At 34.5% G+C, this 16782-nt stretch overlaps 1 protein-coding gene across 2 annotated transcripts in view; it reads right to left on the bottom strand.

Moving 5' to 3' along the window:
* Nucleotides 1–2260: 2260 nt before the first annotated feature.
* The window catches only part of LOC125681084 (TBC1 domain family member 19-like), a 45073-nt gene continuing 30551 nt past the window's right edge, over nucleotides 2261–16782 (bottom strand). For both annotated transcript variants that reach the window (XM_048921006.2, XM_048921008.2), the window contains 5 exons: nucleotides 7614–7723; nucleotides 7056–7147; nucleotides 4348–4463; nucleotides 4096–4166; nucleotides 2261–2668 (listed from right to left, as the gene is read on the bottom strand). In XM_048921006.2, coding sequence (XP_048776963.2) covers nucleotides 2600–2668; nucleotides 4096–4166; nucleotides 4348–4463; nucleotides 7056–7147; nucleotides 7614–7723 — 458 coding nt within the window. In that variant the 3' untranslated portion in view covers nucleotides 2261–2599. The remainder of the gene's footprint in view (nucleotides 2669–4095; nucleotides 4167–4347; nucleotides 4464–7055; nucleotides 7148–7613; nucleotides 7724–16782) is intronic.

The raw sequence follows: 16782 nt of genomic DNA, 5'->3' as shown, positions 1-16782 counted from the left end.
TTAGAGAAAGCAGAAAAAGATGTAGTACCAAACTTGTGAATTTCACAACACCAGATTTCGACCATAGAACGGGTCCTAATTAGTCATATCGTGTTCCTGTTATATGTATATATGCAAGGTGAAGATAACGAACAGTGATCAATCTCATAACTCCTACAAGTAATACAAAATAGATAGTTGGGCAAACACGGACCCCTGGACACACCAGCGGTGGGATCAGGTGCCTAGGAGGAGTACGCATCCCCTGTTAACCGGTCACACCCGCCGTGAGCCCCATATCCTGATCAGGTAAACGGAGTTATCCGAAGTCAAAATCAGTACTGTGACGTCATAAGATTTTGCAAAGTCAATAAATTAATGACCTGAAGATAAATTTTGTTGTAGTCTTTTTCAATAGTTATTGTAAAAAAAATTTGTTAGCCATAAAATATTTTAAAAGTCTTAGTTATATTTGAATAGTCAATTATGTGTTTCAAAATATTGAATCCAAGGACAATAACTCTGTTTTCATTAAATTATTTATCAAGTCCATTTTGCAATAGATTTCCTATATTTTTCACAAACATATTACCAAGGTGATGAGGAATTATTATCTGTGTCTTTTCATGAAATTACATAAAATTTAATCCATGAGTGGTTTTGAATAGCTCAGCTGTATGGTGCCAGACTTGGGTTTTTTATGGGGGTATACATACTCTGGAAGCTAAAGATTTGAAATTATTAAGGAAAGGTATGGATTTTTTCCCATAAATAACTATAACATATGTACATCTACTAATATAAACAGAAATAATGATATGTAAACCATGCTATAAGGAAATTGTGTCTATATTTGTTTGTTTTTTAACATTTTGGAGAATAAGGTTAATTCAATAATTTTGCACTTATTATACTAAAACTTGATGAACATATTGAAAATGACAATCATGTGTTTTAGTTATTGCCATGTTTCCTGATAAATAAATGCAATTTAAATTATTTTTTTTGGTTTTTATTTTAAAATAACAACAGATAACTGTTTCCAATGAATTTCATAAAAATCTACATAGGGGTACACTACTTCAGTAGTGTCTGTAATGAAAATAAATATGGAAATCCTTAACCAATTTGCCTTTTCTCATTACTCTGAATGTTAATCTATTGATTCCAAACAAAAAAATGCTACCTAAACCCTAAAAATCCAGGACTAAGGACCCACCTTAAAAACGACCATAGAATTTGCGAAATGCTGACTTCAATCGAGACTGTTGAAATCCCTGTACCATCAACTTGTTTGTCAGTAGCTTACCTCGCATTAAATGTGTTTCATACCTACAATTGTTAAGTTATTTACACCGATTTTGATTACAGATAACTCCGTTTACCTGATCAAGATATAGAGCTTACGGCGGGTTTGATCGGTCGACAGGGGATGCTTACTCCTCCTAGGCACCTGATCCCACCTCTGGAATATCCAGGGACCTCATGTTTGCTTAATTTTGTATTCCTTATATGAGATGCGAGATTGATCTATTGTTTATTGACCAAATAAAGATCACAGTTTGTTATCTTCACCTTTTCATACAGATGTAAATTTTAAGCCATGACTAGTGAAGATGCCCTGGAAGACGTACAGTGTAAAATGACCATGCGCAGCTCTATGTAAATTTACATGTACGCATAATTTATCAGTAAAAATCTTACGTAAACTAACCGGACTGTGTGACGTAAACAATGTATAAATCAAAACACGATAAATCTATTTCGCTCCTATCAATACAGTAAACAAAGACGGCGATCACTGTACGTAAACCTGTGCTTTGTAAGTGTATATAGTACATGGCAATAAATGAAGCCGTGATGGAACCTTATCTATAGCACTAATACGATTGTATACTTGTGTAGACCCGAGAAATGACCTCAATTAGTCAACTGGCTACGGTCAAGGTTGTTGATGAAATAATAACCAACAGAAACATAAACCATGAGTATTTGAGAAACCCGTTTTGAAATGGTTGCATATAAGCAGTTACTGTCCCTGAAAATCAAATACTGATATTTTTGTTTAAGTCAGGACTTGGGCAGAGAAAACAAATTGCACTTGTGGTTGGCAAGAAGGTTGCCGCAGATCAGAGGTTTTGGTAGGGTCCCGACCAATGATGATTTAGACAATCGAATTCATAAGTAGAAATACGATACGAGAGAGGACGCCTGCCACCATAGTGTAAGGAATGTGATGTATATTGAATGACTCAAATTCAAATCATAATCACAAATATAGTAAGGTTTTAGCATTTATTTCTACACTTATCAAATATAAAGCATTTTAATGTGGGTTTTTGTGTGTAAAATCACAAAATATAAATAATGTTTCCTCTATATTCAACGTATTTTCTCTTCTCGGAAAATCCACCTCAAGTAAAACAAACGAAGTAGACAATATCCTCCCCATTGAAACTACACATAAAATATCACAGTCGTAATATTGTAAAATAACGACAAATATTAAGGGCTATAATTGATGATGGGGAATCTCGATGTTTGGTAATTAATGTCACCAAGTCTGTGTCATTAACGCAAAGTCCACGATTAGTCCGACAGATCATCCATCAGAGAGCTTTCATTTGGAGAACAGACTTAGCTGAATCAGGGGGATGACTTGCAACGTTGTCAAATCCGCTAATACTGCCTGCAAAATAGATATACAAGATGGCTATTTTTCTCCACATTTCAATATTGGACTTGCCAGTATGAAACCAAACTAGTTATTTTATGAAACCACACACACACACACACACACACACACACACACACAGAGAGAGAGAGAGAGAGAGAGAGAGAGAGAGAGAGAGAGAGAATAACATTAGTAGTTTTGATTTGAAAGCAATTTTAGCTCATCAGCTCTATATCTGAAAATTTTATTTTGTTTAAGGTAGTACTCTACATCGTCATAATGGCTGACTTCCTTTAAAAACATGGATGCAAAAATCGATATCAGCAATATTTGACTTTTCCTTTTCCAGTTAGATACCTAGCCGAGTAGCTCAGTAGGTTAGAATACTGACTGCTGACCTGTAGGTCGCAGGTTCGAGTCCAGCAGGGGTTTTAATTTTTTTTCAGATTACCTTCTACTAAAACTGTATTTTTTGACAAAATAAAGTAAATTTGAAAATTTTCAACTTCAAAATATTTTTGTACATATCCTCCACTTTTCATCTGCATCAAATTTCTCTGGTGTAGCACACCTCCTTAAACACAAAATTGGTTAATAGTCGTTTCGCTGTTTGAGTGTGTCTGTGAGTGTTGGGGAGGGGGTGTATTGCTATACCCACTGTATTTTGTATATAATTTGTTTTTATATACCTCATATTATTTCTATGATCTGGGTGTATGGCATTTGAAAAATAATGTCTATGAGTTAAAGGTCAAAGAAATAGTAACCTCTTCCCTTATTAATTATAGATATTTTCTAATTACCAATACAATCCAACGGCAGTTGGCAGCAAATATAGCTAGTTTTATTTCTCTCAAGTGGTTTTCTAAAATTCTGTTTCATTCATTCAGAACTTTGCTTTTTCGTTTCATTTATGCCAATGAAAACGACCATGTACGTGGTACCTCTAGCATTTAAGGAATTTAAAGAGTGTCAGGGACCGCTTACTTTGTTATTCCTACTGTTCTCTCGCATCCCAAGAAACAAGTACATGTAATGGACACGGCAGAAAAGCCGTTTTAATGAAGTATTTATTGACATCCATACATTAAAAAAGCGCTGTTTGTCCTTGAGCCACTTCAGGAATTTTAATGAAGTTAATATCTAGAAGTCGGTGTTTAATCACAGATAAAAATAAATACTCAAGCGCCACGTGAGGCAGACAAACGGTACGATCAACTTCAAACAGAAGCATTAATATAATGAGGTATCATGTCCGAAAACCATGTCAGCAAATAAGTGTGCAGCTGCGTTCTATTCAACCGCGACAAAACATGCGGACAGTCACCTATTCATAAGCGTCCATTTTAGTCTGGTGTAATATGGCTACATATATCAGTTTTTACAAAAACAACATGTCTATAAATTTTCATTAAGGTAATAAGAAAGTGATATTACGTTACCTCTGCTGCGTTGTAGGATTGTACCTTCATTAAATTGGTCTTTCTAAAGGAGAATATTGCAACCGCTAGCACTGAAAGAGGAAGAGAACTGGAGTAATGACATCCTTTGTATCTTACAAAGCGCATAATATTAATCAAAAATTATCTGTAAGTCAAAGCTAACTACGCCTTTTCCGATATAAAATTTTGAATCCTGAAGTGCTACCTTGTTGATAATGTCGTAATCTTATAAAGGCCTACAAAACGTCTTACCTGACAAGATTTCCAGAGAATTGTACGCTAAAACACGGTCCCATAGCAATAGCACCTGGTCGCTGGACAGGTAACCAGAAAAGGCACGTACCAACCACTTAAAGGCTACCTTAAGGCTACAAAAGAAGAAGTCTTTTTATCAAAGTTTCCAAATCATGCATTCAAAGGGTACCAGCTTCCATTTTTTAAATATATATATTTTTTTAATTTGATTAGATTTCGTTTATTTTTCATGGTGTTTCAGAATTAAGCATTTATTGAATTAGAACTGCAGGTAATATATTAGAGTTCCTAAACATCTTTAGAATTTATACACTACAATTCGACCGTGGATATGGTTGAAAAATTTGCTATGAAAATTACTGAAATACCTGTAGATTTCGTTTTACTGCTTAACGCGAACATAATCTCAAAAACCTAAGATTGTCTCAAGAGACAACATTAATGATTTTAAGTAAAAATAAAAGCTTTTTATTCCAAGACGTGTTGGTGAATGTCTAACATACAATATATTAAATGAGGATCAAAAACAAAATGGTTTCTCATGATTTTCTCATCTACGTGATGGGCCTCTCTGGACAGAGTTCCATGAGTGATTGAATGTGATTAGAGGACCATCATTTCCCTCCAATATTAATACATGTACTGCTATCTAAGTGAACTCTCGCGAGAATACGTTTCTTTTCTTTTTTCAAAGCACCCTCGCCTCATCCATTATGTAACTTCAGAGTGTTTATTTATAAACATAAGAAGTAATGAATTACAGATAGCTTCAGATATAATACACATGTACGTATAGAGTGCAGTCAAAACCATTCGTTTATCAAGCGTTTGAAATTAATGTTTCAAGAAGAATTATTGAGATACTTCTTAAAATTAGCATATATGTATGTCAGGCTAGGTCAAAATAAATATTTAAAGTACATCGATTCGGTGAGGACATATGTGATCTTGATAACGATGCAGTTAATCATATCCACTCACAGAGGTAGAATGAAAACTCTAATCGCGTGCTCTCTGTGATAGCGATAAGAACTTCGATGAAAAAAAAATTAATCAAAAAGGCAGCGACATTCTACAATACACCACTGCATGTTTGAAAATGACATTTCTTTACAGCAAATTAAATAGTATCCTTCGGTCGCTAAACTTCACGTGCAGAAATATTGTTAACTATTTCCCAAAGTGCGGCTGTGAGAAGTAGTTGCTGGTGAGGGGAAGACGATAAGCTAATTAAACTTGTTATTGTTAGAATTACTAGTAAATACGTATCTTTCTATACCGAATATAGATCAATACCGGAGTTAATGTAGACTTCAACTGACGTCACATCACATGGGACAACTGACGTCACATCCGATAACACGCGAAAAGTACAGCGAGGTTTACGATTGATTGAACGTCCCTCTCGAGAATTTTTCATTCATTTGGAGACGTCACCATTGCCGGTGAAGGCTGAAAAATTTAGGTATATGCTCGGCGCTTACGGCCTTTGAGGAGGGAGGAATCTTTATCGTGCCACACCTGCTGTGACACGGGACCTCGGATTTTGCGGACTCTCCGAAGGACCGCCCCATTTAATCGCCTCTTACGACAAACAAGGGATACTGAGGACCTATTCTAATCCGGATCTCCTCGGGACCCAACGCGAACAATAATTAGTTTAAAGACAATACGGAAAAAATATTTGAAAGTACTTCCATCTTATGATCTATAGGAATATGACATAAAAAATAGTCTTCAACGTATAATAGTATCATTCGATTTCATGAGAACAGTATACCAGCATTATCTCGTCCAACTTACACGTGTAATTAACTGATTGTGGTGTGTTATTCATGGATGTGTAATTATTGTAGATATGTGACAACATAACATAACCAAAATATGACCAGTTTTTATTTAATTTGTCGTCTATACACAGAAAACTTTTATCACGGCTGATGACGAATCGTGAGAGACCCAAACTTCGTTGAAGGTCAAAGACATTTGTTTCTAAACTTATTTTTATCTCCTCGATATGAAGAGTTCTTGTATAACTTCCGGAAAAGGTTTTAAATTTTATATAATGTAGTTATATTTATTATCCGACTTGCTACTATAGCTCAGTGGTTAAATTATTAAATTAATGGAATGGTACCGGGTTCGATTCCCGATTGATTCAAAGAATTTTCTCCCTTTCTTTGCTACAATAACTCAGTAATGTCCGTAATATATACAATGTGCAACCTTCAGTAATACATACACATGTCAGAGCTGAGTTTACATTTTCACTTGCCACAACCACGAACTGTTGAAGTTTGCAAACTCTAGAATAGACATGGTAATATACCCAAGTAGGATTTTTTTCTTTGGTTTTAATTTTTGTTTTTGTTTTTTTTAAGTTTGTTTTGTTTTTGGCAGATAGGATGCATGTGAAGCATATCTGAAATTTTCTGAAAAATTACATATTATTGAGAAACGTCACGCATGACTTTAAGGGTTGTCACTGTATAAAAGCTTAGGTCAATTAATGATGTAAATGTAATAAATTTCGTAATTTAAAACAACACCAAATTTTTAAAAACACGGCTGTGCATCCTTATCAAATTAGATTAACATGTTCATCAATTCATAAAAAATTGAGTAGGCATGGTCGTGTAGTTCGAATTTACCCACTCCTTGCGATTTTTATGACTTTTAACAGATTAATCTAACTGTATACTAACGGTTGACACCCCACAGACTTCAGATGGAAAAATAAATCGGGTTCGTGTGTTTGAAGAAGTGTCTCAAACAGCAAACTCAAACCTACAATGCCCTGTAATATATTAAAAAACATAATCAATGACATTTGATGGCTGAAATACCTCAATCAATCTATCAATAAATCACCCAGTGAAACGTAAACCACAATTTATAACATATATTGCAACATATTGTCATGTTAACCCCGGACTTAACAACCCCCATCCGTTACTACATAGTTATACTATATTGCATGTGTAGACAGTACCAATATAAACATATTATATACACGTACCAATATAAACATGTTATATACATGTAACAATATAAACATATTATATACATGTACATTGTACCAATATAAATAATATTATATACATGTACATTGTACCAATATAAACATATTATATACATATACATTGTACCAATATAGACATATCATATACACGTACCAATATAAACATGTTATATACATGTAACAATATAAACATATTATATACATGTACATTGTACCAATATAAACATATTATATAGTGTACCTGAGGGTGTGAGGATATACTGTGTAGTCGGAAGAAATAGCGAACATACATCTCTCTAAAGACGTAATACAGGGTGATGGTCTCTTTGTACAGAAAACACATTGGAGCCACTGAAAGTATACAAGGTCACGTTCAGTGTTAATAAAATCAGACATATTAACATTCAATGTAGTCAAGACCAGAATCATTGATAGCGATATGTCCATATTCAATACCCCCAGTGAAAACACCTTTGTGTCAAATCACACGTTTTCAGTCAGGTGGCACATGGACTTTGCTATGCCGGTGTACCAGTACAAGTTTATATGCTGTGTTGTGACTGTATTAATTTTTTTTTTTACTTCTTTATGTCTTGTAAGATGTCTGAAAACTTTTTAATCCCAAGATACAAGCTCGCCAAATTTGTTAGATTTCTCTCAAATTCCGACGTATTCCGTGTCTGTATAATAATCTGTAAAGCAGCGTTAGGCTTTAGCGGCAAATTGAAAGAAATACATTATAAATTGTTCTAGATTTGATTCGTTCCTGTCTGATAACAATTCATCCCACTACCTGACAAAATACCTGACCGTCTTACAAGATGTACTCGATAATCTTTAGTAAATCAAATGGTGTTCTGGACCTTTTGTTCATAGTGTGTTTCAAAAAATTAAACCTGATGCTTCAGGATGGATAACAGTATCAAAATTCTCAAAACAGAAGTACGTCATGCAGACAAAAAATAAAATAAAACCAGAAATATTCCCCCATTCTTCATCTCCTCCGGGATTAAAGCGTTAGGCTGACGATTTGTAGATCGTGCTTTCCAGTACTGCAGGGATTTTAAGTTTTTCTTGTATAACTTGACACTAGAATTACAAGTCTTTACATACATTTGGCAAATTTAATATCTATCTCTTTCGTGTCCTTAACAGATCTCGTCATTTCGCGTACATTCCCCCCCTGATGACAGCATCAAGATCAGAGCAAACTCCCGCTCCTTGGTCATTTAATGACCGTACATACATCTCCATTGCGGTATAGCTCAAGTATATTGCCACTGAGCGCTTTTAAAAGGTTAGTGGCATGCGTTTAACCTTGGTTTAGTAATGTCGTTCAGTCCCTTAGAGAAATTATCCAGCTTTTATGGTCATTGCCGAAAAAATCGGTATTATTTTTACTCGCAATGATCTATTCCGGTTCTAGTTGTAAGCATTACGATACACACGTCTTAATTCCTTGTTACATACAGTAACTGCAATGTAACACAAATCCAGGAGTGAGTATCGGTTTCATCTACGCGGATTCTCTCGTCTAATCTTGAATACCAGACCTACTCTTGGAAACCCGCATATGCAAGACAAATACATCCGGCATCACAATATTTACTTTACATGAACATTTTTCGTTTTTCTTGTATTTCATGAAAACAAAAAAGTGCAAGACGCGGAACATTTATATTGATTTAAGAATTTCCCGAAGAAGGCATATTGTAAATTAGCCATACTCCCGGAGAAGGCATCATATTACAAATTAGGCACACTCAGCCCAATAGTCGTCTTGTTGAAATCATTTCTACGCATCGTTTGGGCATATATCAAAAAGTTTTGCTTTCGCATCTGTTGTTTGGGGGGGGGGGGGGGGATAAAGGGGTCGTTAAGGTCATGATATAACAGAATGGAGGGCAGAGAAATACTTTAAAATGAAATATATTCTATACCTAATCATAGCGAAGTAATGAGAGAGAGAGAGAGAGAGAGAGAGAGAGAGAGAGAGAGAGAGGGATCCAGCACTCCAACCAATGGAATAGAATATGCTATTATAGTCTAGGTCTACAAGACCATCTGTCTATGCTTTGGCCAGTTTTCTATTGGAATTTAAAATTATTGATAAACGAAATAGAATTATTAAGAAACTGCAATTTCATAGTCTTGTTTTTATTTTTCTTAAAATCTAAATAAATAATATCTACTTAGACTTTGCGGAGTGAAGGCCCAAAGACAACATAATTTTAACTCCAGATAAGAAATAAATCCGGTAACCCTTCCTCTATCCTGCATATTAAGTATTCGGCCTATCATCAAAATGTAAAAAGGTAGGGAGTAATAAATAATTGAAGTAGTATAGATACAAGACCTTGACCTTGGGAATTATGGAACATACAGGTCATTTCCCAGGAAAGAACAACATATTTCCTCTCGTCGGCGTCTCCATCTGCACTTAAAATTGCATCAACTCCGGATCCTTAAAACCGTGACATTCTGTCTTTTAATGTCTCCCAATCCATAAATGCCGTGAAGATTCTTATATATACCCTACCTACATATAATAAGTGGAGAGTCTATTGGGAACAATAATGATATTCTACATGTATTTAGAGAAGTTAGTTAGATTAGTGCAGCGCACTAATCTTCTACGAGGTCTTCTATAATAATGTACATATAAAAAAAGAATAAATAAATGAAATAAAACGTAAAACAATAATACTCACAACATACAAAAAAAAAAAACACCCAAAAAACAAACAAACAATAAAAGAAAAGACCCCCCCCCCCAAAAAAAAAACACCCCACCCCACCACGTTAAACATTAACACACACAACATACAACCATAAATTTAAAATATAAAAAGAAAAACCAAATGTAAATAAAATAAAAATACTCACAACATACAAGCATAGAAATAAAACGAACAGTATAGATAGATAAAACATCAAACATGATGACCAAACTTGAACTGAACAAAATGAAAATAGAATACTACACTGTAGCCATGGCATGGAGACAAGTCTCTTATCTAAGATAAAGCCTTTATTTTCTCTTCGTAACAGATAAACTAATTAAATCCTGTAAAAATCATGTTACGTGTATGGCTGAGATCAAGGTTAATTAGCTCAGATTAAAGGTTACCAAACGTATACTTTGGAGCAGGTTATTTCTGCTAAAATTTGGAGCATTTTATTTCTGCTTTGAACTAATTTTAGTCTGTAGAAGGCACGTACTCAAACCGTTCAGACCCTGTTTCATTAGGAACCCTGGAAATGGAACCTGTATGATGACTTCCATTAAAATGCATGTAATGTTGGAAATGGTGTCGTTAATACATGCATATAAACTTGGATACAAATATGTTTACATGTACGATGCAAGCACACAAAACAAGCATCATATTACTGTAGTTTTCCCACAGGAATGCGTGCAGCACGGGATTAAAATAATGCTGAGTACATACAACGATATATCGTCTGATAATAATTCCTCTTAATTTATATCTATCAGACCTGCCAAAAATTATACCATGTGTCCCATTTCTAAAGCTTGCTTAATTCACTGAGCAAAACATAAGAAATTCTTGACATTCACCAACCAACCAGACACCAATTTATTGCATGCGCTCCTCCTTTTTAATCATATTATTGATGATCCTTCAAATTTTATTACCTAAGTGAGCACCCAATGCAGGTTCTGTGTTTATGATACAGCATAGAAAATTAAATTTGTACCGTCTCTTGCTATCAGGAATAATTAATAAGAAAATCATTCGATCAAATCATTACCAATGTTCCAAAACACTACATGCACAAATCTTTTGATGTACGGCATAAATGATTTCATTTCTTATCAAACAAGAATCCCGTTTCATTGTGGGAAAGCTGCATGTTGTTACTACACATGTCGCGGTAAGGATACTTGGCTAATTTAGCTATCAATGAATAGATGTTTACATGTACTCTGCACGTGTCCTTGTGTCGATTTCTCTAATACACCAATGACTACCATCATTCTGTTTTCTAAATTCTTATCTGTGAGGTATCGGCTGATAGAACCATGTATTTACGATAATGGCGCCACCATTGCATCAGTTCAAAAACCAATGCAGACTCCTTTAAAGAAGACCTTGGTACATGTAGTGCAACAGTCCAATTTTCCATAAACATCAAACACCGATAACACAGTGTAATATGTATTTACTGAGCACGTTTTATTTTCGCTGTGGTTTAATTTTAGCTCTTTATTCAAGCTCAAAAACAGTAAAAATTGTAGTGATTGTGACCAAACCAAGAATGGACATTAAATGGAATTTTAAACTGTAAACACAGTTTTAAACAAACAAAAGATTGAATTGAATATTTATACAATAAAAGATAATTCATTATTCTTCGTTTTAGACCTTCGTAATGCCTGAATAAGCTTAACTTGAAGATTCTTTCTCAAAGATCAATTCATTGTCGTGAATGGTCGCGATTTGAACAGGAGAACGAAGACTGGCAAACACTTTCAGTTTATTTCTCTTGACTTGGGTCGCTATAACTGTTATAAAAAAACCTCTTAACTACGGATGATTTGTTCCTAACAATATGGCAGGCATAAGCCCATGTGTAGTTGATCGATAGCCATCCATTTGATAACTTTTCTGAAGCAGTGAACACTGATTGTACACCCCCGATCACCTCCACAGAGTAATAAAACATCAGGGATGTGTGTGGGTGATTAATTTCTAACGTATAAATAATATATCACAGACTTTTTAAAATTGGTATTTGTGTCTTACAATCTCAAAATCCTGTCGTATACGAAATTTATTTTTTTTTATCTGTATCGAGCAGGTCTTAAAGTGAAACCTTTGTGGAAAGCTGAAGCCTAGCTGGGTAATGAAAAATAAAAGTATCCATTCGCACAACAAAACACATCATTTCATTACAATCCCCCCACGTTAGTCCTGAGTATTTACTACAATTGTACCGCTAGGTTTAACGAAGGGGCTAATGGTGTTGATTATCTCTACTTAGGCAGAGTCAAATCCTTACAAAATTCCTCCCTGTACAAAAGCATCAATTACAATGATCCATACAAGTAGATACCCTAAACAAGCGAGGGCAAAACTGTAGTGATTGCCCAAATATCAGGACACATTCAAACACACAGAGAGAATTAGTCAATCATACAGTCACTATATATTTCATTTGAAAGTTCGGTCTTGTTTTTCAGAAGCGTAACAAACATATAGGAATTCATTAGTTTCAAATTGGGCTGAAATAATGAAGACAACGAACAGTGATCAATCTCATAAACATAACAAAGGATATTGTATCCTGTTTAACGTCACAGATTCTTCATCATGCTGCCGATGCCGCGCCATGCGTGTTTAGTTTCGTTTTCGACCGATTATTAAAGCCTTTGTCTGATTGGATCCACGCTACAGACTGCAAAGCAACCATATGCTTGTCTCGAGCCCATGTTTTGAATGGTGACTAATGTCAAGGTTAGTGCGAGATAACGAATCAATAACCCTTGACTTGTGAAGATGTCCTTATGGGAGTTATGAGATTGATCACTGTTCATTTATCTTCACTTTTTCATCATTATAATGACCATAGTATTTGCAAAATTTCGACTTAAACAAATTTGCCGAAACCCCTGTAACATCAACTTATTTGTCAGTAACTTGCCTCAATTTAAATATTGATCATTTGCAGAACTTGCTTTCACATATTGAAATTGTTGAGAAACATGCACACGACAATGGAATATTGCTACATAAATATGGGAAGCTGACGATAGAGAAGCTGAAGTCCTCCCATTTGTTATAAAGCTGAGTTGATCCTTCTGCGTTAACGTCTACATTTAATACAATATCCAAAGCAGATGTGGAGAACTCTGTGGTGTCTTTTATCTCAAGTTTACAGAGATATATGAAATCAACATATTATTGTTTTAAAATAGATAAAATGTTGTTGATGTATCTAAATGTCAAGTTGAAGGCCAAGAAAAAAACTAAATCCCTAATGCCCCAACTTCTTAGTGAAAATATCCTCATGTGATACTTATGCAATTTTTTTTGTTCTTTGAAAACGTCTTCTCTTTCAAAACTCACAAAAATTTCAGCAAGAGTTGTCAGCAGGCCTCCCTGAGATAGGAAAGGCATACAAGGTTACATAATTTACACACTGCAAGCATGACTCTAGCCTTGGCTAATCAATCTGATTTTAAACTTTATCATTTGAAAACACGAAGGGCTTATCTCTTGCTGTTCAATATATATCACCCAGGTTAAAGTTTTTGAGTAGTTAAACATGAATGTTAAGGTCATTAAGGTCAAAATCTTTGATACCAATGAAGCATCTTGATGCAAGAAATGCAAAGTGATAAGGATGTAAGCTATGTTTTGAAAAGTTTAGATTTCGGAGATTTTCACATACCAAAGGGATCTTGTCACATGCAATACACACATCAACTATCAAAACTTGGGTTTCTTTAAATTCCAAAGGCCTAGTTAAAGTTTTTAAAATGTGTTTGTGTATCTATTGATGTCCCTTCAAGAGTTTTTCATTTATACTGAGACATCACCAGTTGCAGGTTGAATGCCATAATAGCTATGCTTGGCGCCCAGGGCCCTAGCAGTATTAAGGGTTCTTTATAACTCCAATATCTGTTCATTTTATGGTTTCCACTTAAATACCTGTGATGCTCACTTTTAAATGTAGAAGATTTGGTGAAGGAGCATTCACTGCTTATTTTCATGAAGTGGTCAAGGCATGAACAGGGCTGTAATCCTTCTGGTCAGGAATCGAACATTCTAAACATAATTGAGCTATTGAGATTGGTTTTTAAAAACTAAGTGAAAGTTCTATGTCAAGGTCACAAGATCTGAAAGCTTAGTATCTTTGTAAAGACCTTGTCAATGGATATAAATAAGAATATGCTTTAATTATTAATGTCCTGTCTCTTTGGGATCACAAAGATTAGGCTGGCCATAGTTACAGCTAGTTCTTCAAAAGTAGGTCAGAGTTCAAGATGAAGGACAAATTGTCAGATTTTCATATTAAAATGGCATGTATGTTAAACATTAAGACCTTGCTAAATCATTCTTTATACCAAGGTTTATGTTTTTTGAGAAACAGGTAAAACTTATAGGAAAAAAAAAACAAGTAAAAAAACCATTCAGTATTATGTTTTTAAAAATCACCCTCCTTGTAAATGTAGGAGGAATATGTATGAGAAATCTGAACATCTTCCTAAATCAAAAGAAAAACATTACTCCATATTCAATTACATGCAAACTGATTTGTACAATGTTTCATAATAAAAATATTGTTTAAATTAGACTACATTCAAATTGAACACCCACCCAACTTCCATCTAGTTCTCTATGGAGAACATATTGATCATAAAACAATAGCTCTTTGGACATCTATAATGGCAAATTAATTTTTTGAATTTTTAAAGCCCCCCCCCCCCCCCCCCCCATGACATGTGAACACCTAAATAGCAAATGAATATGCACTAACTTGAGTATTAATTGATGTGAATTTGTTTTATGATTATAAACAGGAAAAAAAGTTCACGTGAAACATTTTTTCTATCAGAGGATGTTTAAATTTTTTTATGAAAAGACGAAACATAAATAATAAAAATCCAACAAAGCTATAATATTAAATGGGGTGATACACTGCTTTCTGAAGCTATTGAAACACTCAGTCAACCACGCTTAATAGGAAATTCAACAACTAAGTGTACTAAATCGTTCGCTTGGGAAATATAAGTCCAAATTCCGCCTTACAAATCATTTCTTAATGGCATGAAATTTATTGCATCAAGAATTCATGACACATGATTTTTAGATGAAGTGCAGAACGGATCAATACAAAGCAAGACTTAATACTATAATACCTCCCCCAGAAAATCTCTACTTTCTTCAAAACAAAATATCACGAGTTTTCATTTCATCATAGTACAGGTTTGATTGATTGATTGTATATTGTTTAACATCCCTCTTGAGAATCTTTCACTCGTATGGAGACGTCATCATTGCTGGTGAAGGGCTGCAAAATTTAGGCCTATGCTCAGCGTTTACGGCCTTTGAGCTGGGAGGGATCTTTATCATGCTACACCTGCTGCAACACGGGTACTGAAGACTTATTCTAACCCAGATCCCCACGGGATGGTACAGGTTTAAAATGTTGAATCATTAGTTAAGAAAAAAGATGTTGGTTCATGTTCCTCACAATAGTTATTTAATTTCCTCCAGATTTTATCTACACACATTAAGTTCAAAATATATCCCCTACTCCACAATTGCAGTAAAAAATTCACTCTAAAACTACAGCCGTGAGGATCAAATAAAGCTGATATGTGCCTGATACAAAGTCATAAATTAAAATTCTAAAGTCCTTGCACCTCAATCAAAACTTGCCCACTCCCTCTCCATAAATCTGAATCCAATCCTCTGGAATCTGAAAAACTCAATGTCAGTCATCAGGTCTATCTTGCATAAAATTTTCATAAAAGTCAATCAGTTGATACTTTTTGTGTACTTTGCAAACAGGCAAACTGAACCAAAGGCATGTACTCCTTTATAAAGGTCATTCAGTGTTAAACACTTGGATTCAAACCATGACCTTGATTGTAAATGTCTTTCAGTGTTAAACACTAGGATTCAAACCTTAACCTTGATTGTAAAGGTCAGTCAGTGTTAAACACTAGGATTCAAACCTTAACCTTGATTATAAAGGTCATTCTGTGTTAAACACTTGGATTCAAACCATGACCTTGATTGTAAAGGTCATTCTGTGTTAAACACTTGGATTCAAACCTTAACCTTGATTATAAAGGTCCTTCAGTGTTAAACACTAGGATTCAAACCTTAACCTTGATTATAAAGGTCATTCTGTATTAAACACTTGGATTCAAACCATGACCTTGATTGTAAAGGTCATTCAGTGTTAAACACTTGGATTCAAACCATAACCTTGATTATAAAGGTCATTTGGTGTTAAACACTAGGATTCAAACCATGACATTGATTTTGAAGGCCATTCTGTGTTAAACACTAGGACTCAAACCATGACCTTAATTGTGAAGGTCATTCAGTATTAACACTTCAAATTATGACATTAACTGTGGAGGTCATTCAGTATTAACATTACGATTGAAGGCCACCTTGCAAGTCAATCACTTGACAACAAGCATGAATGTGTATATAACATACCTTCCATTGCAGATATTTAAACAATAAAATGCTCTCTTTGTTGTTTTATCAGGTGATAAAGGTAGCTAGCATTGCAGAAAAAAAAATCATAATCAGCATTTTTCTGCAATGCTTGTTACCTTCATTACCTAATAAAACAACAAAGAAAGATATTTCAGTGTCTATATTTATATTCTTTTGTACTCTTTAAAAAACAAAACT

This window comes from Ostrea edulis, chromosome 2, assembly GCF_947568905.1.
Source record: "Ostrea edulis chromosome 2, xbOstEdul1.1, whole genome shotgun sequence".
NCBI classification, from domain to species: Eukaryota; Metazoa; Mollusca; class Bivalvia; order Ostreida; family Ostreidae; genus Ostrea; species Ostrea edulis.
The sequence above is the reverse complement of the archived record's forward strand: the minus strand, read 5'-3'. Positions and strand labels throughout refer to the sequence as shown.